General features: G+C 41.4%; 1 protein-coding gene and 1 long non-coding RNA gene across 41 annotated transcripts in view; one reads left to right on the top strand and one right to left on the bottom strand.

Moving 5' to 3' along the window:
- LOC149134270 (uncharacterized) overlaps positions 1-1,641 on the top strand; it is a 16,867-nt gene extending 15,226 nt beyond the window's left edge. Inside the window, exon 3 of the long non-coding RNA XR_016243249.1 lies at positions 114-1,641. This is a non-coding gene — a long non-coding RNA (uncharacterized LOC149134270). The remainder of the gene's footprint in view (positions 1-113) is intronic.
- Positions 1-22,602, bottom strand: part of LOC106868309 (uncharacterized) — a 311,641-nt gene that overhangs the window by 240,817 nt on the left and 48,222 nt on the right. For 30 of the 40 annotated variants that reach the window (XM_089358046.1, XM_089358048.1, XM_089358049.1 and 27 more), the window contains exons 10-12: positions 21,517-21,714; positions 17,074-17,136; positions 7,151-9,643 (exon numbers count right to left, since the gene is read on the bottom strand). In XM_089358046.1, the coding sequence (XP_089214172.1) occupies positions 7,151-9,643; positions 17,074-17,136; positions 21,517-21,714 (2,754 nt within the window). The remainder of the gene's footprint in view (positions 1-7,150; positions 9,644-17,073; positions 17,137-21,516; positions 21,715-22,602) is intronic. The other 10 variants (XM_089358063.1, XM_089358071.1, XM_089358077.1 and 7 more) reach the window with 2 other exon arrangements.

Raw genomic sequence — 22,602 nt, 5'->3', positions numbered from 1 at the left:
AAAGTGCCCACTACACTCTTGGAGTGGTTGGCGTTAGGAAGGGCATCCAGCTGTAGAAACACTGCCAGATCAGACTGGATCCTGGTGCAGCCTCCTGGCTTCCCAGACCCCAGTCAAACCGTCCAACCCATGCCAGCATGGAAACGGACGTTAAACGATGATGATGATGATGATAAACTACGAAAAGATGGGATGATGAATCAGAGCAGAGATGGGTTAAGCAACAACAGCAACATAGAAAACACATACATCAAGGGATTATGCTAAATCTCCTCAGGCCCTTAATCCCTCTTTAAATACCATTCAAAACAAGACAATTAGATTAGGATAAAGACATTCTATATGACATCTCAATGTCTACAACGGCATTGCTCCAATTTGTTCCTCAAAGTTACCTTACTTACAATTAGAGCTGCCCTGTAATACCTCCCTGAAACTAATTAGACAGAACCATCCTGTGGCATCCACCAACAGCTGGACAATCAGAGCCAGCCACCCCGGGGCACCAGTACTGCGTTTGTTGACAGGGGGCACCTTGCAGTGGTCCCTACCCCATAAGCAGATGAGCAGTCCTACTCTGAGGTATCAACTAAGACTAAGTTGGGGAAGCCCACACAGTGTGTGTGCGTGTGTGTGTGTGTGCGCACACAAGCATGCATCATAAAAAGGTCACAATTTTGCATGGACCTTCAAAGGGTGGGCGTCTTTGCTGATTAACTGTCAGTGATTGGGGGGGTTGCACTTGACTAAGATTTATACTTCTGCACTTGGGAAATTATAAGTTTTTCTTATTCTTTTTATTTAGAAGTATCTGGGAGTTGTTGGAGGATGTGGCGTAGACAGGGGGAGGCGCAGTGGGTGACAAAAGAAGTAAACTGCTGGACTAAATCTTATGCAATGTCCAATTACCTCCCTTTACACAGAGACATTTAAAATCGTGTCGAGATTGATTCTACTTTTTGTCTCTCTGATGATGGTGATGATATAAGCAATCCCTACACATCTCATCTTCTGCCCAATGAAGTCATCTTGTTAGTTGTTGCAGACAACTTGGGAAATAAATGTAAAGCATAGATACAAACGAACACAGGCAGCACAGACAGACATCATCACCCTCATCATTTAATGTCCAGTTTGATACTGGCACGGGTTGCACAGCCTGACAGGATCCAATGGGCCTAAGGACTGCGTTGTGCTGCAACGTCTGTCGCTGGCTGCACTTCCTAACGCCAACCACTCCACTGTGTGGACTCAGTGCTTTTTTCTTGCCACCAGCACTACAGAAACTGTAATGCAGCTATGACCACCAGGGGTAACTTTATGCTGGGAGATGACGAGCAAAAATCTGAAAGAAAGAGCCAGAGCAGAACAGGTTTCTCGCTGTAGAGGAGCTCCATGACTACTCACCTTTTAGAAGAAAGGATGGGAGTGACCAAGTGCAGCCAGAGAGTGATGAGTAGCAGAATAGTAATGGTGAGATTATAATAAGGAGATTATCACATTATAACATCAATAATCTTATATAGATCCCCAAGGGTTTTATAGACCCTGGTTGAGAATCACTGGTGTATACAAATGGAACAACATGGTGCCAGCTCTGTGCATGTGTAGAACTTGTTAAATAAAATTATATTGAATCTGTTTTATGCATTCAGTAATCTTTACTTTCAAGCACAAAATGAAAAGCATAATATTATCAAATATATATTGACATCATCATCATTTAATGTTAGTCTTCCATGCTGCCATAGGTTGGACAATTGGCAGGAACCAAGGAGACAAAGAACTGTGCTGAGCACCAATGTCTGCTTTGGAAATTCGGTAAAATTTGAAATTCATATTGGTGCCATGATATAACCATTTCGTTAGCGAACCAAAGCCACGTGTAATTGACACAAAAATGAGTCACAGATACGGTAACTGTTATAGTTTGAGGAAGATGTAATTCACAAACAACTAAGGCAATAGTCTGCCAAGGGAAGTAACTAGGAGAGGATAACTCCATCTGTGTCCACATAATGAAACTGTTATTTCACAAACAACAGACTCAGAAAACATCCCTCTGAAGGGAGACAATGAAGGTGAGGCAATTCACATCATCATCTTCGTGCTTAATTTCCATGATGGAATGGGCTGGGATAGTTCATTTCGATTCAAGTCATTTCTCATTGGGTGCTTGTACATGTCATGCTGGCCTGGATTCTGTCAAGTTCCACTGCCTTTCATCTTTTCAGGGAATGATGAAATAAGGACCAATTGAACACTTGGATCAATTTAATCAACTAGCCCACTCCCTAAAATTTCAGGCCTTGTGCATAGAAGGATGCTAGTTATTGCTATCATTATTATTATTATCATTATTATTGTTATTATTATTTTTATTATTCAAGGTCGACTTTGCCTATCAACCTATAAGGGTTGATAAACCAAGTACCAGTGAAACACTGGGTCAATGTAATCAATTAGTCCCCTCCCGCAAAATTTCAGGCCTTGTGTCTTTAGTAGAAAGGATTATTATTATTATTATTATTATTATTATTATTATTATTATTATTATTATTATATTTTAATTCTATTTCTGACTCCAAGGAAACAAACATTGGAGTATCTGCACACTGTACCTTAAAGAACAGCCACAAGAGAAGTAAGCCCTGTTCATTGTGCAACATGAGTGAAGTGAATTCCATCAGAAATCATAATAGAAATGTTATGATTTATACAGAAGGTGGAACATGTAAAGATTCCCATGGGCACAGATTCGACGTCAGGCACAATAACAGTAGTTCGGAAGAACTTGCTGAACATTTCGTTTCAAGCGGCTGCAATTTTGAAGAAGACTTGAAAGTGCACATTCTCAAAAAATATTCTGAATCTGCTTCACTTTCACTTCTCAGAATGTATGAGTAGAAATATGTTTGCGGGTTATCAACATCACGCCCTGGAAAAATGAATAAGATGACAGGAGAATATCATCAAATTTATACAAAACTGTTTGATTGAATATTCATCTTTCTCTCTTTTTCTTTCCTTTTTTTCTGTCGTCTTTTTTTTTTTTCTATTTTTTTCTGTCTTTTTCTTTTCGCCTGTTATAAAATTGTAACTTAAAAACTGATGATGTCGTTCCATCAACGTATGGACGCTGGTTGCCCTCATCCATACTCTAAATTTAAATTTCTATAATTTTGAATTTTCATCACTTTTTATTTTGAACTTGAGAAAGACAAACTTACAGTTGAAATAACTTTCAACCAATAAAATATCTATTACAATCAAATCACACTCTTCATCTCAGCTATTATTATTATTATTATTATTATTATTATTATTATTATTATTAAAGCAGTTAGCTGGCAGAATCATTAGTACATCGGACTAAATCTTATGATGTAGTAGAACTAGTTTGTCCAGAAAGATGCTATCCTGAGATCTGGTCAGTTAGACAAACTGGTCAGTAAATCTTGTGAGTCAGCACAGATGTTCTATGGTTTTGACATGCAAGACTGGTCAGTAAAGGTGTTGCAGGAAAACAAGTGAAGCTGGGTAGCTACATATTCAGGATAATATCTACCCTGAGTAATGCACAGCCAGAACCTTCTGCTGAGTCATAGACAGTCAACTGTACCAATCTGACCAATCTGACCAATCTGACCAATCTGACCAATCTGACCAATCTGACCAATCTGACCAATCTGACCAATCTGACCAATCTGACCAATCTGACCAATCTGACCAATCTGACCAATCTGACCAATCTGACCAATCTGTACCAATCTGTACCAATCTGACATCATTTGTCACATGACCCTAAACATTTCTAACGATCCAGTATTTTTCTTTCTAACTCTGGAAATTAGAAATTATCTCTGTAAAACACTGGTGAGGATCTAATTATGTAGCAATTACTTACAACACACACTATTACAAGCACATATTGATGCATTTAACATATGCAAGCATCGTCATCATCATCATCGTTTAACGTCTGTTTTCCATACTGGCATGGATTGGACAGTTCAACTGGGGTTTGGACAGCCAGGAGGTTGCACTAGGTTCCAATCTGATCTGGCAGTGTTTCTACAGCTGGATGCCCTTCCTAACACCAACCACTCCGAGAGTGTAGTGGGTGCTTTTTACATGCCACCGGCACAGAAGCCTGTCAGAGCAAGGGGGCTGGCATCGACCACGTTTGGATGGGGCTTTTTATGTGCCACCAGCACAGGGACCATAACTACAGTTCCCATTTGATTGAGATTGATTTACTACAGTTTCCATTTGATTAGTGTGTGTGTGAGTTAATATTATCCTGATATATATTAATTAACTGCTGGTTGTAAAGCAACAAGGACAGAGTTTCATGCACTGCATTTATCAAACCAAGTTAGACAAAGGCAACACAGGAATCTCTCAATTCTGGTATTATCTGTGTAGCTTTACAGCTTAATAAAAAAAATAATATCATCACCATCGCCATTTAATGCCTGTTCTATATGCTGACATGGGTTAGACAGTTCAACAGAAATAGATGAACCAGAGGATTGTGTCAAACTCCAATATCTAGTTTGGATGGTTTCTACAGCTCAATGCCCTTCCTAAGTCCAACCACTTTACAGAGTGTACTGGGTGCATTTTACGTGGCACCAGCAGCACAGAGACTACCAAGTAATTCACAAGACAAGACCCCCTCAAATAGGAAGGGTGAAGTATTCATGGAGGCTGGCCCCTTTGAAATATAGATACAAGAGAAACAGGAAGAAAGAGTGAGAGAAAGTTGCGGTGAAAGAGTACAGCAGGGTTCACCAACAACCCCTGCCAGAGCCTCAGAGCTTTTAAGCGTTTTCGCTCAATAAACACAACGCCCAGTCTAGGAATCGACACTACGATTCTACAACCATGAGTTCACTGCCCTGACCACTCGGCCATTGCGCTTCCACACACACACACACACACACATATATATATATTATACAAGCTTGCATATATATTACACATTAGCACATTAACCTCTTTTCACACATGCACATAAAAGTATATTCTTAACACACAAATGAAAATACATCTTGCTGCTAATATCATTGTATGCAAACATTTTTGTGATAACCTAAAGATTTGACAAAGTACCATTTTTCAATAGTACTTTGGCAAATTATTTGGCTTCATTATCACCATCATCGTTTAACGTCCGTTTTCCATGCTGCCATGGGTTGGACGGTTTGACTGGGGTCTGGGAAGCCAGGAGGCTGCACCAGGATCCAATCTGATCTGGCAGTGTTTCTACTGCAGATGCCCTTCCTAACGCCAACCACTCCGAGAGTGCAGTGGATGCCTTTTACGTGCCACCAACACAGGGGCCAGAGGGAGCTGCCAACGACCTCGAGTGGTTGGCGCTTTTTACGTGCCACCAGCAGGGAAACCAATCAAAACAGTGCTGGAATCAGCCACATTCGGATGGTGCTTTTTACGTACCACCAGCACGGGGATCACAACTACAATTTCCATTTGATTTTGGTGTTGATGTTGTACTTGACTCAATATGTCTCCTCAAGCACGGCATGTCACCTTACAATCCAAGGTACTTTTGAATGGGCTGGTTATGCGATACTGGTGAAAGTTACATAACATAAACATGTATACAACAGACATATCTATATAAAAACACATTGAAAAATAAATATAGAAGCTAATTACATGTATGTTACACATCACAGACCCAATATATTGAGTTTTTGGAAATAGGAATTGAAAAATAACTTGTATGTTTGGTACAAACCATAAAACATCCTCATAATGTATGCAAAAGGGTGGGTGGGTGTGTGTCTGGGTGCACATAGCTTAGTGGTTAAAGCGGTGCACTCAAGAATGCAAGATCATGGTGCCAATTCCCAGATTGCTGGGGCACTGCATTCTTGCTCCAGTGCACTCTGCTGTAACTAGATGACCTTGTGACAGACCGGCATTCTGTGCAGGGGTCATGTTGGCCTGCCAGCGTAACCAAGTGGGGTGGCATCATTTGAAAGCTACCACAGTGCAAGGAAGCGCACTGTGACCAGCGATGTACAACAACATCTGATAGTTTGATTGATACAGTGATTGTGTATGTGTTTACATGTTTAAGTGGGATTTTCCCCGTGCTAGCAAGGGGTTATGCATGCACACACACACACACACACACACACACACACACACACAGTTATATCCATTGATATTCTTACTACATTAACCCAGCAAAAATCTGTAAATTAAGTTTAAAAATTATAGAAAATTGTTCCAATAATAAACGTAAAACAAAATGAAAAGTGTAGAAGTTCACCTACCTTCAAGCAAATGTTTAAAAAATAAAATATCCTATCAAGTCAGCAGGGTCGTAAGAATGGCAGAGAGAATGCCTGTAGAATTCGTTTTGGCTTTTGTTGTTCTGAGATTAAATTCAAACAGGGTTGACTTTGCCTTTCACCAGTTAGGGTTGATAAATGAAGAGACAGTCTAGAGATGAGGGTGGATGAATTGTAGAATCTGTTTCAGCTCTGTGGATTCTAAGTTCAAATCATACCTGCTGTCATTAGGAAAAAGTGGATCCGTCAGGATCCATCAAACACTGTGACAGGTTTGAGAAGTCCTTAAGCAAGGGCTCAACTAGGCTGATTCCTCTCAATGCCAGCACATCAGCAGGTATGGAAGGACAGAAGAGAGAACAAATTTCTGTTGCAAGCACAAAGCCGTGTATTTTGAAGGAGATGAATAATAAATTAAATGACCCCAAAACATGACTGGTACTTATTTTATCAACCCTTGAAAGATGAAAGTCAATGACAGCTATGGCAAAGGATTTTGAATTCAAAATGTGAAAGGGAGGGACTAAATAAAACGAGGCATCTTGTTCGCTGCTCTACCAATTCTATGATCTACTGCCCTAACAAAAGTATTAATAAAACTAAAACTAAACAACAACAAAATTATTAACAACATAAAAAAGTAAATAAAAATATATTGTTAGGTCAGTCCGTTTTTTTTTTTTTAAACATTAAAAATAAAATAAAATAACAAAGAGAATGAAAAAAATTAGACAAAAGAATTATTATAGATGAAGAAATGACAAGAGAAGAATTTGGTTAGAAAGATGGAAACAAGAATATTAAGAACAAGAATGCTGCACCTGTTCTGCATGGATGGAATGAAGACTGGCAACGTGAGCTGAATGATGTTCCTCAAGGCGGGACTCCCGCATGCTGAAGTCACTGCGCAGTTGTTGGCGTAGGTACTCCACAGCACGCTTGTGATGTTCATCCATGTCCTTGCGCAGAGCTTCCAGCCTGTCAATGTTCTGTTTCTCAATAACTAATTTGGCTTCATTAAGTTCTTGTGTAAACCTCTCTTGCAGTTCTATATCATTTAGTTGATTGTCGTTGCCAGCAGTGACACCTGTCTCTGAACTGATCTCGTTGGCACATTTGTTTACGCGTTGTTCTATGTCCCGAAGAAGTCTCTCTTTCGTCTCCAGTTCATAGTTTGTCTGTGTCAGTTGGGATTCAAGGATGAACTTGTCCGCCATCAGTTGTTTCTCCACCTCTTCCTTGTCTCTGATGAGTTCTTCCAGCCGCAACTGTTGCTGCAACATATAATCACACTCAGCCTTCTTGCTGAACAACTCAGCCTCAGCTATCTGCACTTTCTCAGTCAGTTGCTGGACACGCTCCTTCTCTCGATGGAGATGCTCATCGAGGCTGGTTTTGGCTGCTACAACTTCTGCGAATTGGTTCTCAAGCAGTCTCTCTTCACTGAGTTTGTCAGCGAGCTCATCACGGTGTTTCTGAAGTAGCAATAGTTGGCTACCAAAAGATGTCTCTAAATCTTCAGCAGTCACAGAATGTTTCGGATTCGCCTGTAGCATTTTAGCCTTCATCACAAGACACTCTTGATTGTACAGTTTCTTCTGCAGATCCTTGTTGTCTTCTGTCAATCTGTTACAGGTTTCTCGAAGCAATGAAACTTTTTCTCGAAGGTCAACAACATCAACAGAAAGAGAAATGGTATCAGTGCTGGCAAAAATATCCAACAAATTCTGATCATCACCGATTCCTTTTACTTTTTTAAATCGGTCAATTTCCTCCTTCATGGTGGCTATCTCTTTCACATGGTCCTCTTTACTTTGTAAAAGTGACCGTCTCAACTCCGCTATCTCATCAATAAGTTCAATTTGTTTGTCTTGAACAAATAAGAAGGATCCTTGATCTAGTTGAAACTCAGACAGGATTTTTTCAGACTCATGAAATTCTTTATTCAGTAACAACAAAGACGGACTAGACTGGGTCGATCTGGTTAATTTGGGCGGAGACGCAAGGCTGTCACTGTATCTATCACTTTGGTTCAGGGCTGGACTGGAATTATTTCTATTCGAATGCTCTGAATGATAGTTAATCCAATTGTCTCTATCCCCAGCCGGACTTGAATTATCAGACAATGAGGACTTATTCAAAGAATCTGGGGATGTCTCACGATCAGATTTGGGGGATTTCAGACATGGCATCTGTGGAATGTTGGCGAAATTGGATTCTAAGGAAATGTTGTTGCTGGACTGAGACAAATGTTGTGGTATTGGATGACAATGTTCCATTTCATGATCTACGTCGTAGACATTGTTATTTGGTTCTGAATGACGACGGCCCACTACAGGAGCCAACTCAATTTTACCATTGTCCATTGAGGTCATTGTTCCTTTGTGGTTCCAGGCATCACGAGATCTAGTATATTCTTCTTCAAGATTATTAATATAATGCTGCTGGTCAATCACTTTTACAAACAGCTCGTTTATCTTTGATTTCAACTCCTGATGCTCAACCTCAGACTGACTAAGTTTATTCTGGTAGAACACCACTTGGTCTTCAGTGTTGGCTAGTTTCACTTTAATACCTGTCAGCTCCACCTCAGATGGATGTCTGTCTTGTCCCCGTTGGACTTCCTTTGTGATATTCAACTCAGTCTGCAGCTGGTCCCGAGTCAGTTGGACATTCTCCAGTTCATTGGAGAGGTTCTCACACCGACTCAGAAGATGGAAGCGTTCCTTACCAAAAAGTTCAAGTTGAGTACTTAGACGTTTTTTCAAAGACAGTCTCTCTTCTGCTAAACTGATACAGTTGGAACATTGCAGCTCAGGACTGCTTTTCCTCTGGAAAGTGGAGCTAAGCACAGGTTCAGTAACAGTCCGTTCCATGAGTTCATTGTATTCATCTTGCAGTTCCATGGATAGCTCCTCCCTTGGTTGGTCTCCCATGCTTGCTGAACCATCCAAAGAATCTACTTCGAATGAGGATTTTTCTGATATATTGTCCAATGAAGTGAGTCCTTTCTCCGTTAAAATTTTCAGGGCTATTTCGTAACGTTTGCGGTAGCCTTGGCAATCCAGCTTTGTGCAGGTTTTCTCTTCGTTGTCATAGCAACCCTTCGCTCGGCTGATTTCCACCAGACTTCGGGACGCTGACTCTATGTCCTGAGGCAAGGTGTCAAATTTCCGCTTTGCTCTTGGAGATGAAGACATCGGTTTTTTTGAACGCTTACTCCATAAAGAGAAGTGTTCTTCTTGTATCTGCTCATACTGGGTGTTTAGGAGTTCAATCTGTTTCAGCAGAGAGTCTCGAGACTCAGCCAGTTTCTGAAAAAGACAACAAGAAAATAAATTACGAAGAACAAAGATGATAAACCCTAACACAGCATTTGGGCATACATATCCCAAATAAGTCCTATATCCCAATGGAGTAGCTAGAGTGTGTGCTGCCTGGGGCAGCCCACCCTGGGCCCAATAGAAGGTACATATTGCACAGTTATTCCCTCTTAAAATGCCATCCCCACAGATGTGTCACCCAAAGCTGACCACCTCCACTACCCCACCAGCTGCACAACTATCATGTCCCATCAACCCTTTTTGGGGGGTAACAAAGCCAGTACTTAAAGACTTCATCTTCACAGTGGTTCTTGGGCAAATCTGATTAGCAGAATCCTTCCATCCATCTCCAAATGAGATTCATGGGAAGATTTGATCACAACATTACAAAGAATAGATGCTTACAGAATAAGTTGTATCTTACAGTTAGGATGTATATTTAAATGTACAAGGCTTATACATGGCTACTGAATATATAAAATATATGAAAGCACAGTAGTGGCTGTGTGGTAAGATGCTTGCTTCCCAACCACAGGTTCAGTCCCACTGTGGGACACCTTGGGCAAGTGTTTTCTACTCTAGCCTCAGGCCAACCAAAGCCTTGTGAGTGGATTTGGTAGACAGAAACTGAAAGAAGCCCATCGTATATATGTAGATAGATAGATAGATATGTTTGTGTGTCTGTGTTTGTCCCCTCAAACATCTCTTGACAACCGATGTTGGTGTGTTTACTTCCCCATAACTTAGTGGTTCGACAAAAGTGACGGACAGAATAAGTACCAGGCTTACAAAGAATAAGTCCTGGGGTCGATTTGTTCGACTAAAGGCGTTGCTCCAGCATGGCTGCAGACAAATGACTAAAACAAGTATAAGAGTAAATAATATACACAGCCACTGTATATATATATATATATATATATATATATATATATATACACAGCTAGTCAAACAGAACCATTTCAGAGTCACGTGTCCTATTCAGTTGTTTTGCCTGTCCTCACCTCTGGTATTGAATGCTGGGTAATGACAAAGAGCTCAAATGCAAATACAAGCAGCCAAAATGGGATTCTACCGAAGGATCTCTGGAATAACATTTATTCAACAGGGTGCATAGCACAGAGATCAGGGAGGCGGGCTGTCTCTCGGATTCAGCTGATACTTTTCCATATTGAGAGATCACAGCTCTGGTGCTGTGGATGTGATTAGAATGCAACGGGGAAGAATTGCAAGGGAGACTCTCTAAGCCAAGCCAAGTGGCAGGAGACCCAGGGCTGAACCAAGAATGAGGGATTTGGATAATATTCATGGTCTCAGTTCTTCATGCTTGGGAATCCAATGGGAAAAGTGTAATAACAGCTGTTTTTGATAGGACCCTTTGGAAGAGATGAGCGAGTACTCTACACCCACAACCCACCCAGGAATAATGGGTGGAGAAAATGAATGGATGGAGAGGTAGATGGCCAAGACCAGTGCTCCGCAAATGGTGTGCTGCAACACACTGGTGTGCCACAAGATGATGCTAGGTGTGCCACAGAGTAACCTGAATATAATTTTTTTTCTCTATACTTTTAGTTATGTTTTCAGTTCAGGTGGGCTGCTGAATTTTTGAAAAGAATATAAGTGTACCACAATTGAAAGAAAGGTTGCGGAGCACTGTCCTAGATCACAAATGCAGAACATTAGCAGTGAGTGATGATGAAAAACAAAGTGTTGAGCCCCTGGTTAACAGACTTATACCATACCAACTTCACCAGGTGTAGCCATTATAAGTGCACACACACACACACAGATATATATTGATACTGGTTATCTGTTTATGTTAGAAGAAACAGGTAAATAATTTTTCAAACATGAGAAATGTGATGTTTACATCAATGAGATTTATTAGTATTCAATCTGGGTTTCTGTCCATCAAGGCACACTGACAGTTAAGTGCTCAGGTGCAGATAAACCAATAGATGTTGATTAGTACAGGAGGGGCAAAGAAGTACGTGCGAGCTTGGTGATTCCAAGAACGAAAAGAAATAGCAGCCGGACACACGTGACCAAGGCTGTGTGAAGAGAAAGAGTAGCAGAGGGAAAAGGAGGGGAGGAAGTAGAATAAAAGTGAGCAACGAGAGGTAGAGAGAGAGAGAGAGAGATAGTAGTAGTAACGGTGAGAGGCGAAGGACGAGTGACAAGAGATAGAGAGAGAGAGAGAAGTAGTGACAGGTAGAGGCTAAGAACAGTAGAGGGAAGAATGAGAGGGGGAGATAGAAATAGAGAGAGTCACGTTAGAAAAAAAGAAAATATATATATATATATATATATATATATATAGGAAAGAGGGTTTGAAAATGCAGAGGCCTTTTAAAGATGTTTATTGACTTGACTGGTTTCACTTTTTTTAAAAAAGATTATCAAAGGTAAAATTTAAAGTTTTGTATAACCTTTGTTGATTTTAAAACGTTATCCTAATTGTATTAAAATACAATTAAACAGTCTTCTCAGGGGCTTTTTGTTTAAACAGTTTACATGAAGGTGTTCAAAGTAGGTAGTAAAATAAATTTATAATTATTTTAAGTTCATCAAAAATCATGGTTATATAAGAAGCGAGAAGACCCGGCACCCCAAGTGAGATCGTTGCCAGTGCCCCTGGACTGGTTCTTGTGCGGGTGGCACATAAGATGCACCATTTCGAGCGTGGCCGTTGCCAGTACCGCCTGACTGGCCTACGTAGGATTTTCGAGCGAGATCGTTGCCAGTGCCCCTGGACTGGCTTGTGCGGGTGGCACATAAAAGACACCATTTCGAGCGTGGCCGTTGCCAGTACCGCCTGACTGGCCTTCGTAGGATTTTCGAGTGAGATCGTTGCCAGTGCCCCTGGACTGGCTTGTGCGGGTGGCACATAAAAGACACCATTTCGAGCGTGGCCGTTGCCAGTATCGCCTGACTGGCCTTCGTGCAGGTGACACGTAAAAGCACCTACTACACTCTCTGAGTGGTTGGCATTAGGAAGGGCATCCAGCTGTAGAAACTCTGCCAAATTTAGATTGGAGCCTGGTGTTGCCATCCGGTTTCACCAGTCCTCAGTCAAATCGTCCAACCCATGCTAGCATGGAAAGCGGACGTTAAACGATGATGATGATGATGATGATGATAAATTCATAAGAATCAAGGCACATCAACTCAAAGGATGCCAGAAATGGCTAGGTACAAGAGCAAAGAGTTCACAGTGAAATAAACAACATTGAATACATCAAGTGTTGGTAGGATACTGTAGATAAGCTAGTGTTTATGTTTAAATATATATATATATATATATATATATATATATATATCAGTCACCTAGTCACCTACCGCTCCGGCAGACACTCTAGCCAAATCGACTACATCCTCGCCAGAAATAGGGAAAGAGGGCGGCTTATAAATGCCAAAACCTACCCTGGCGAAGAATGTACCCCACAACATAGATTAGTAGTTAGCGACTTTGGGATCAAGGCAAAATGGGTGCCCAGAATTAGACAGGCTTGGAGGAGAAGGGTGTGGAAGCTTAAAGACCCTGCAAACGGACAGAGACTTAGAGACAAGTTACTTGAAGCATTTAACGAAATAGAAGGGGATATAGCATCATACAACGTGGAAGACAATTGGAGATTTCTGCGGGACAACCTGTTGAAAGCCACCGACCAGATTTGTGGGTGGTGTAAGGTCCCCTCCCGACCCAGAGTAACGTGGTGGTGGAACAAGGAGGTAGACAGGGCTATTAGACAAAAGAAACAGGCTTGGAAGGACTGGAAGAAAAGTGGTAGCAGGGAATTGTACCAATGTGCCAGAAGGGAGGCTAGGCGACAGGTTTATTTAGCCAGAGGGGAAGTAGATAAGGAAAGATTTGCCAATGTTCTGCGCCGTGAGGACCAAAGACTCGAGGTATTTCGTGTTGCAAGACAGTGTAGGAGAGAGAATAGTGATGTTGTAGGAGAGAAATGTGTTCGCATGGATGATGGTACGCTTGCATTAAATGAGGATGCAAAGAAAGAGGTCTGGAGATGCCACTACGATAGATTGCTTAATAAAGAGAATGAATGGGAGAAAGAGAGCCTGCCGTATGTCAACCCAACAGAGGGACCAGCTATCCGAGTTGATAGTACCAGGGTAGATAAAGCAATTAAGAGTATGAAGACCGGGAAAGCCCCCGGCCCATCAGGAATCACTGCAGAGATGCTCAAAATATCTGGCAGTGTTGGCTATAGCCTAGTCACCCGTATTACGAACCAGGTGATACACGAAGGAGTCATACCCAATGACTGGTGTAGCAGCATCATAGTCAACTGCTACAAAGGTAAAGGTGACGCTTTAGATACAAATAATTACAGAGGCATCAAGCTGTTAGATCAGGTTATGAAAGTTACAGAGAGGGTCATAGCCCAACTAATTAGGGAGGGAATCAATTTAGATGAGATGCAGTTTGGGTTCGTGCCAGGTAAAAGCACTACTGATGCCTTATTTCTAGTGAGACAGTTGCAGGAGAAATACCTAGCTAAGGATAAACCTCTGTACCTGGCTTTCGTTGACATGGAGAAAGCCTTTGACAGGGTCCCCCGATCCCTTATCTGGTGGTCAATGAGGAAACTTGGGATAGAAGAATGGTTAGTGAGAGCTGTGCAAGCCATGTACAGAGATGCTGCCAGTAAGGTGAGGGTTGGAAATGAGTACAGCAATGAATTCCGGGTAGAGGTAGGGGTCCACCAAGGTTCCGTCCTCAGCCCCCTCTAATTTATCATAGTCCTCCATACAATCACAGAGGAGTTCAAGACAGGTTGCCCCTGGGAGCTCCTCTATGCTGATGACCTTGCCCTAATTGCGGAGTCACTATCAGAACTAGAGAAGTTTCAGGTGTGGAAGCAAGGTCTAGAATTGAAGGGCCTTAGAGTCAACCTAGCTAAAACCAAAATCCTAATAAGTAGGAAGGTAGATAAAACACAAACCCCTTCAGGTAGATGGCCCTGCTCAGTATGTAGAAAAGGAGTAGGTAGTAACTCTATAAGATGTACCCGGTGCAAGCTATGGACACATAAGAGGTGCAGCAACATCAAAGGCAGGTTAACTAGCAAGTTAGTTTTTGTTTGTGGCAGATGTTCAGGTGCAATAAAGACTGTAAACAAACAGGAAACAACTTCTATCTCATTCCAGGGTGAAAAACTAGAGGTAGTCGATAGCTTCCGCTATCTGGGCGACCAAGTTAGTAGTGGGGGTGGGTGCACTGAAAGTGTAGCTGCTAGAATAAGAATAGCCTGGGCAAAGTTTAGAGAGCTCTTACCCCTGCTGGCGACAAAGGGACTCTCACTCAGAGTAAAAGGCAGACTGTATGACGCATGCGTACGAACAACCATGCTACATGGCAGTGAAACATGGGCTGTAACTGCTGAGGACATACGTAAGCTCGCAAGGAATGAAGCCAGTATGCTCCGTTGGATGTGTAATGTCAATGTGAATACCCGTCAGAGTGTAAGTATCTTGAGAGAAAAGCTGAACATTAGAAGCATCAGTTGTGGCGTGCAAGAGAGACGATTGCGCTGGTATGGACATGTGGTGAGAATGGAGGAGGATAGCTGCGTGAAAAAGTGCCACACCCTAACAGTTGAGGGAACCCGTGGAAGAGGTAGGCCCAGGAAGACCTGGGCTGAGGTGGTGAGGCAAGACCTTCGTACATTGGGCCTCACCGAGGCGATGAATACTGACCGAGACCTTTGGAAATGTGCTGTGCGTGAGAAGACCCGGCAAGCCAAGTAAGATCGTTGCCAGTGCCCCTGGACTGTTTCTTGTGCGGGTGGCACATGAGATGCACCATTTTGAGCGTGGCCGTTGCCAGTACCGCCTGACTGGCTCCTGTAGGATTTTCGAGCGAGATCGTTGCCAGTGCCCCTGGACTGGCTTGTGCGGGTGGCACATAATAGGCACCATTTCGAGCGTGGCCGTTTTCGTGCGGGTGACACGTAAAAGCACCCACTACACTCTCTGAGTGGTTGGCGTTAGGAAGGGCATCCAGCTGTAGAAACTCTGCCAAATCAGACTGGAGCCTGGTGTTGCCATCCGGTTTCACCAGTCCTCAGTCAAATCGTCCAACCCATGCTAGCATGGAAGGCGGACGTTAAACGATGATGATGATGATGATGATATATATATATATATACACACACACTTTGATATCGAACAGTAAGAATGAGTGCTCAACACCACACTGGTGAACAAATATTCTTTATTTGTGGATCAAGAAGGCTACCAGTGTTTTCCTGCGAAGAGATCTTCACAATTGTTCAAGCATGCCATATGTTGGTACTCATTTCCATTTTGGATGGGAATAGTAGCCTTGTTAACCCACAAATAAAGTGTGCACATGCACGTGCGTGTGTGCAGTTCCAGTCAAAAACTGGGGTCAATTTAGTCAACTAAACCCTTACCCCTAAATTTACGACTTTCTGCCTACATTAGAAATGGTTATCATCACCATCAGGGATGTTTTTTTCTCTATTTTTTTTTTTTTAGCAATATTACATTACTGAAGACTGGGTCTTGGTTTCCTTTGTGCCATACTCCCAGCAATAACAATGGTACATTTCTTCAAGAGCTTCATTAAACTACTGTTAGGGCTTCTCAGAGATAAAATTAAAAATCTTTTGCAACCAAAATAGGAAAAAGACATTGCAAATTAAAGGTGTCAACCAATCCCATTGCAAGTGAGAGGTGCCAATAATGAGTGAGGTCATATCAAAAGAAAACAAACTATTCCAAATATAAATTATTAAAGGTTTCATACGTGCACAAAAACATTGACAAAAACACAGCTCTCCCAATATATATTAAGGTGCAGGAGTGATTTTGTGGTTTCTGGTTCAGTTCTACTCTGTGGCACCTTGGGCCAGTGTCTTCTACTATAGCCTTCAGCTAACCAAAGTTTTGAGATAGGATCTGGTTGGTGGAAACTGAAATAAGGTTGTTATATGTATATAATCATGTGTGTGTTACTGTCTCATTGCCTTGACATTGTGTGATAGTTGTAAATGAGTATCACTGTCATATAAGTGGCGTCCTTTTTCTTCTAAGGTTCAATGTTTGATCAAGGAGAAACATTGCCTCACCTGTTTCCAGGTGAGGGTTGACATAGAAAATCTGACTCAACAAATTTTGTCTGACCAATGCAAGCATGGAAAAGTGGACATTAAAACGACGATGATAATGAAGCCCCCATCACAAACACAGAGATACACACACACACACACACACACACACACACACACACACACACACACACACACAGATAACCAAGCACACACATATATACATGTGTAGCTAAATGCAGAAGTGGCAACAAGAGGCATGCCAAAGGTGGGAGATACAGGTTGTATTGAAGGTTAGTAAGTGGAGTAAAGGTAAATACCAACCCCAGCCAAATCTCTGTAGTGGAGTAAACATCGTTTTACATCTGTTTTCCCATGCATACATTGCTAGGATGAAAAATTATATATTAATATAAAATGGCAGTGTGTCTCTATTTCTCTCTGTTTGTCAGTCCCCATGCTATGATACTGCCACTATCTAATAATCCTTTCTACTGTAGACACAAGGCCCGAAATTTGGGGGGAGGGGCCAGTTGATTAGATCGACCCTAGTACACAACTGGTATTTAATTTATCGACCCCGAAAAGATGAAAGGCAAAATCGACCTTGTGGAAGCTACTATCTAATAATGCCACCTTATTCAATTGCCTGATGCACGATTCCCTGCACAAGCAAAATGGGCAGAAACAGTGCTTCAAGAATGCAATCAAAGCTTTACTGAAGAGCTTTGAGATCAACCCCAACACCTGGGAAACATAAGCACAAGACCCTAACCCTACCTGGCATAGCTGCATCGTCAAAGATGCCACCTCTTACGAACAGAACTGGAGTGCAGGGGGGTGGGGGGAAAACAACATGAACTACGCAAGGCCAGAGCCAATTCTTTGCATTCAATCCAACAGACCACTAGTGCCTGACATGCAGCAGAACCTTCCAAACATGCATCAGACTGATTGGTCATAGATGGACACACTGCACTATGTTGTTCTGTGTGTTATCCTTGGTCATCGTCAATAACGATGGATGAACTAACAATGCAATTAATGCACTGTTGGATTAATTAGTTAAGAGAATTAGAAATGTACATAAGTTCAACAGCCTCTGTGTAAACTGTGTAAATCATTCATGCGTGTTTAACATCTGATGTTGTATGAGAGCATAACTTGGATAGGAATGGATTTGGAGGCAAGATTTTATGGCCAAATAATCTTCCTGTTATCAACCTTCGCTTGTTTGTTTTTAGAATTTACTGATTCCACATGTTTTCAAAAGCACAGAATATGGCGTAGTGGTTAAGAGTGCGGACTACTACTCCCAAGATTCCGAGTTCGATTTCAGGCAGTGACCTGAATAATAATAATAACAACAACAACATCGAAAAATACCTAAGGAATGAGAACCCAGGTGCCTATAGTAGAAAGGAACATTTGGTTTGCTTGTCGGCATGGGTTGGATGGTTTGACAAGAGCTGACAAGCCAGAGGACAATACCAAACTCCAACGACTGCTTGGGCATAGTTTCTATGACTGGCTGCCACTTCGTAACACCAACCACTTTACAGAGTGCACTGGGTGCATTTTATGTGACACCTGCAACAATGAGATCACCAGGTAACTTGCGAGGCAAGACCCTCACCTCAAGTGCCATGGGGTGTAGTATTGCAGGAAGAGGTTTTATGCCAAGTGACAAGAGGCTAAATTACGACAGAGGGAAGGAAGCTAAATAGTTTAACACACCACCATCTCCACCACTCTAACAACTTTAGTAATAACAACAACAACAACAATAATAATCACATAACAAGGAATTTTTTTTTTTAATAATAAAATAGTACAAAAAATAACAATACAAAATAAAACGGTGGTCAAACATTAAAACCAAGCAAAGTTTACATGTATGCAAGTTATTATAAAAATAGTGAAAACTGATCGGTTCAGACTATTTAAACTTATTTCACATTATTTTTCCTATGCTCCCACATGGGCCATCGAGGGATTCATTAAACAGACGCTTAACTAGCTAGAAATAGCAGCTTAATCTCCACCAAAACACATTTGAATTATTTTGAAAAGGAAAGAACATTTTTGACAAAGTGGTACAGGATATATTTCTTTATTGCCCACAAGGGGCTAAACATAGAGGGGGCAAACAAGGACTGACAAAGGGATTAAGTTGATTACATCGACCCCAGTGCATAACTGGTACTTATTTAATCGACCCCGAAAGGATGAAAGGCCAAGTCGACCTCAGCGGAATTTGAACTCAGAACGCAAAGACAAATGAAACACCACTAAGCATTTCACCCAGCCTGCTAACACTTCTGCCAGTTCACTGCCCTAGTAGGACAGGATATATGAAAAGATAAGAGAGTCATGGCTGGAATGCCTGTCATCAAAAGCCATGGAAACTAGGAAACCAGCCTTACGGGTCTGTATGAACCCCACCATAGTACATTTGTGCCATGTCGATATGGGTGCTCCTTCTGGTCACTGGGAAGGATAGATTAGATACAAACGTAGATGTGACTAACTTAGCAGGGTGTACAAACAACCAGCACACTATCAACACCAGTTTTTGAGAAGAGTTTCAGATTAGGCTGGTCAGGCTGGAGAGCCATAAACCTACAAGGAGAAGGAAACTCCAATTTCAAATCCTGGGCAGAGAGAGCTTGTTTAAATGGGCAGCAGTGTGTTTGTCTACGAGAAAGAAACCCTGATAGAAAACCAACCCCAACTTCAGGTCTTGAAGGTTCTGGCACTAGGTTAATCAGCTGATCCTGAAAAAAAAAACCTTCTCATTATAGAAACTTCCAGCATTCAGAAGAATGCACAACACTTTAGAACAGTAGTTCTCAACTGCGGCACCCAGGGCTGCATGCGACCCTCAAGCAACCTTCCAGCAGCCCTCAATAAATATTATACATTTTTCTTTAATTGACTTGTGTTTTACTTATTTTGGTGCAGACCTCTAAAAAACCCCAGGTTTTGGATCTGACCCGGATACTAAAAAGAGTGAGGAACCACAGGTTTAGAGATACAGGGGTTCCTAATGTGGAAAGAGACAGAAATACGACAGGCTTGAGTTAAAGCTGAGAGGAATTTCAGGGGCCAATTACACCACTACAGGGGCCAATTACACCACTACAAGGGCCCCTGAAGAAAGAGGAAGCACAGAGGACCCAGGAGCACTTAGAGGAGACTTGTTGAAAAAGAGAGGCAAGCCAGTAGCTGGGAAACATGGGACCAGGTGCAAACCAGAGCCATTATCAGAACAGGGAGAGAGAGAGAGAGAGAGAGAGAGAGTAGAAGTGTTATGTGCCACCTGGCACAAAGTGGAAAGAGAAAAATATCAAATGTGTTGTTCTTTTAAGTTAATAGAACATGGTTTGAGGAAAATGTAGCTGCTAATTTCAGCAAGTCAAACAATCATACAGTAGCCCTTATGCTTGTGAGTGTTTTCCGATATAATTGTACAGAAAAATCATAAAATAGAGCTGAATTAGACATGAAATCCCATATTATCACCACTATGAGAAACAAAAGAAATAAAAGTAAAAGAGATCATTCTAGAACATGCTGTGACCTCAGGAAATTATCATCAAGCATTTGGTGTTAGAATGGACATTCAAGTTGATGCAAAGATGACAAAATAGTTTCAGAGTTAATTCTGTCACTTGTTTCAGTCACTTGACTGCAGCCATGCTGGAGCACAACCTTTAGTCTCACAAATCGACCACAGGACTAATTCTCTGTAAGCCTAGTACTTATTCTATCGGACTCTTTTTGCCGAACCGCTAAGTTATGGGGACATGAACACACCAACATTGGTTGTAAAGCAATGGTGGGCAGGGACAAACACACACACACAAATACATACATGTGTGTGTGTGTGTGTGTGTGTGTATTTAGAGAGAGAGGTATATATGTCTTTGTGTCCCTTACTGCCTGACAACTGGTGTTGGTTTGTTTATGTCAGTGTAACTTAGCAGTTTGTCAAAAGTGACTGTTAGAGTAAGTAGCAGATTTATAAAGAAATTAACTAAGTCATACTGGGGTTGATTTGTTCAACTAAACCCTTTGAGCCTGGTGTTTATGTTTATCAAACCAGGAAAAATAGAAAGAGTCAACCACTGTGGCTTTTGAACTCAGACCACCACCAGTGATTACAATAATAATAATAATAATAATAATAATAATAATAATAATAATCATCATCATCATCATCGTTTAACATCTGCTTTCCATGCTGGCATGGGTTGGATGGTTTGACTGAAGATTGGCATCAGGCTCCAAATTGATTTGGCAAGGTTTTTACAGCTGGATGCCCTTCCTAACGCCAACCACTCAATATTTTGTGTCAATATTATTGAGTGTCACTCAATAATAATGATGATAATAATTATCATGATGTCGATGCCAATGCCTACCAATTGGCTCCCATGCCAGTGGCATGTAAAAAGCACTATTCGAAAGTGATCGCTGCCAGAGCCGCCTGACTGGCCCCCGTGCCAGTGGTATGTAAAAAGCACCTACTACACTCTCAGAGTGGTTGGCATTAGGAAGGGTACCCAGCTGTAGAAACCTTGCCAGATCAGGTTGGAACCTGGTTCCAATCTGCTGGCTCTCCAGACCCCAGTCAAAATGTCCAACCCATGCCAACATGGAAAACGGGCGTTAAACGATGATTTCTTAATTCTGGAGTCCGATCAGAATTTCACTACTTGCAACAAGAATTTGATTAATTAAGAAGGAAAGGCAGAGACTCACCTGGTTCTCAGCATGCAAGTCATGCATCATGCCGTACAACTTAGTGTCCAGCTCCTGTGGAGACATAGACTGGCATTCCTTCATTACACTTACACGTAACTCATTCAGCTCTTGCTTGTGCTTGAGCTCAAGGTCAGAACGTACCTGCTGGAGATTCTCGATGAACATTCGGTCATTTTCTGCCTTTATGGATTCCAACTGAAAACACAACGCAAGGAAATAAGTCAATTCATTCAGAGATGATATATAGCTCTGTATTTAAGAGATGAGGAATTATTTACATTTGAGGGATATTTGTCCTCATCTTGTTTGTTGCTAACACAACATTTCGGCTGATATACCCTCCAGCCTTCATGAGGTGTCTTGGGGAAATTGCGAACCTGGGTTCTCATTCCTAAGGTATTTTTAAATGTTATTATTGTTATTATTTTTATTATTATAGAGGTCACTGCCCACGGCCATATGGCGTAGTGGTTAAGAGCACAGGCTACTAACTCCAAGATTCCAAGTTTGATTCCAGGCAGTGACCTGAATAATAATAATAATAATAACAACAACAACAACAACAACATCGAAAAATACCGTAGGAACGAGAGCCCAGGTTCGAAATTTTCCCCAAGACACCTGATGAAGGCTGGAGGGTATATCAGCCGAAACGTTGTGTTAACAATAGACAAGATGAGGACAAATATCCATCAATTGTAAATAATGTAAATAATTATTCAGAGATGTTTCACAGAGTTCATAGCTAGACTAATTGTGTGTGTGTGTTTGTATGTGTGTGTGTGTGTGTATATATATATATATATATATATATATATATATATGTACACTCACTCACACACAAACACACACACTCACTCACACACACACATACATATATATAAGAATGAAAAGAAAATAGAGACATACAGCTGACATAAATTTATTAGGTGCAGGAGTGGCTGTGGTAAGTAGCTTGCTTATCAACCAGATGGTCCCGAGTTCAATCCTACTGCATGGCACCTTGGACAAGTGTCTTCTACTATATAGCCTCAGACCAACTATAGCCTTGTGAGTGGATTTAGTAGATGGAAACTGAAAGAA

The sequence above is a fragment of the Octopus bimaculoides genome, chromosome 9 (genome assembly GCF_046866305.1).
Source record: "Octopus bimaculoides isolate indiv1 chromosome 9, ASM4686630v1, whole genome shotgun sequence".
Taxonomy (NCBI): Eukaryota; Metazoa; Mollusca; class Cephalopoda; order Octopoda; family Octopodidae; genus Octopus; species Octopus bimaculoides.
The sequence above is the reverse complement of the archived record's forward strand: the minus strand, read 5'-3'. Positions and strand labels throughout refer to the sequence as shown.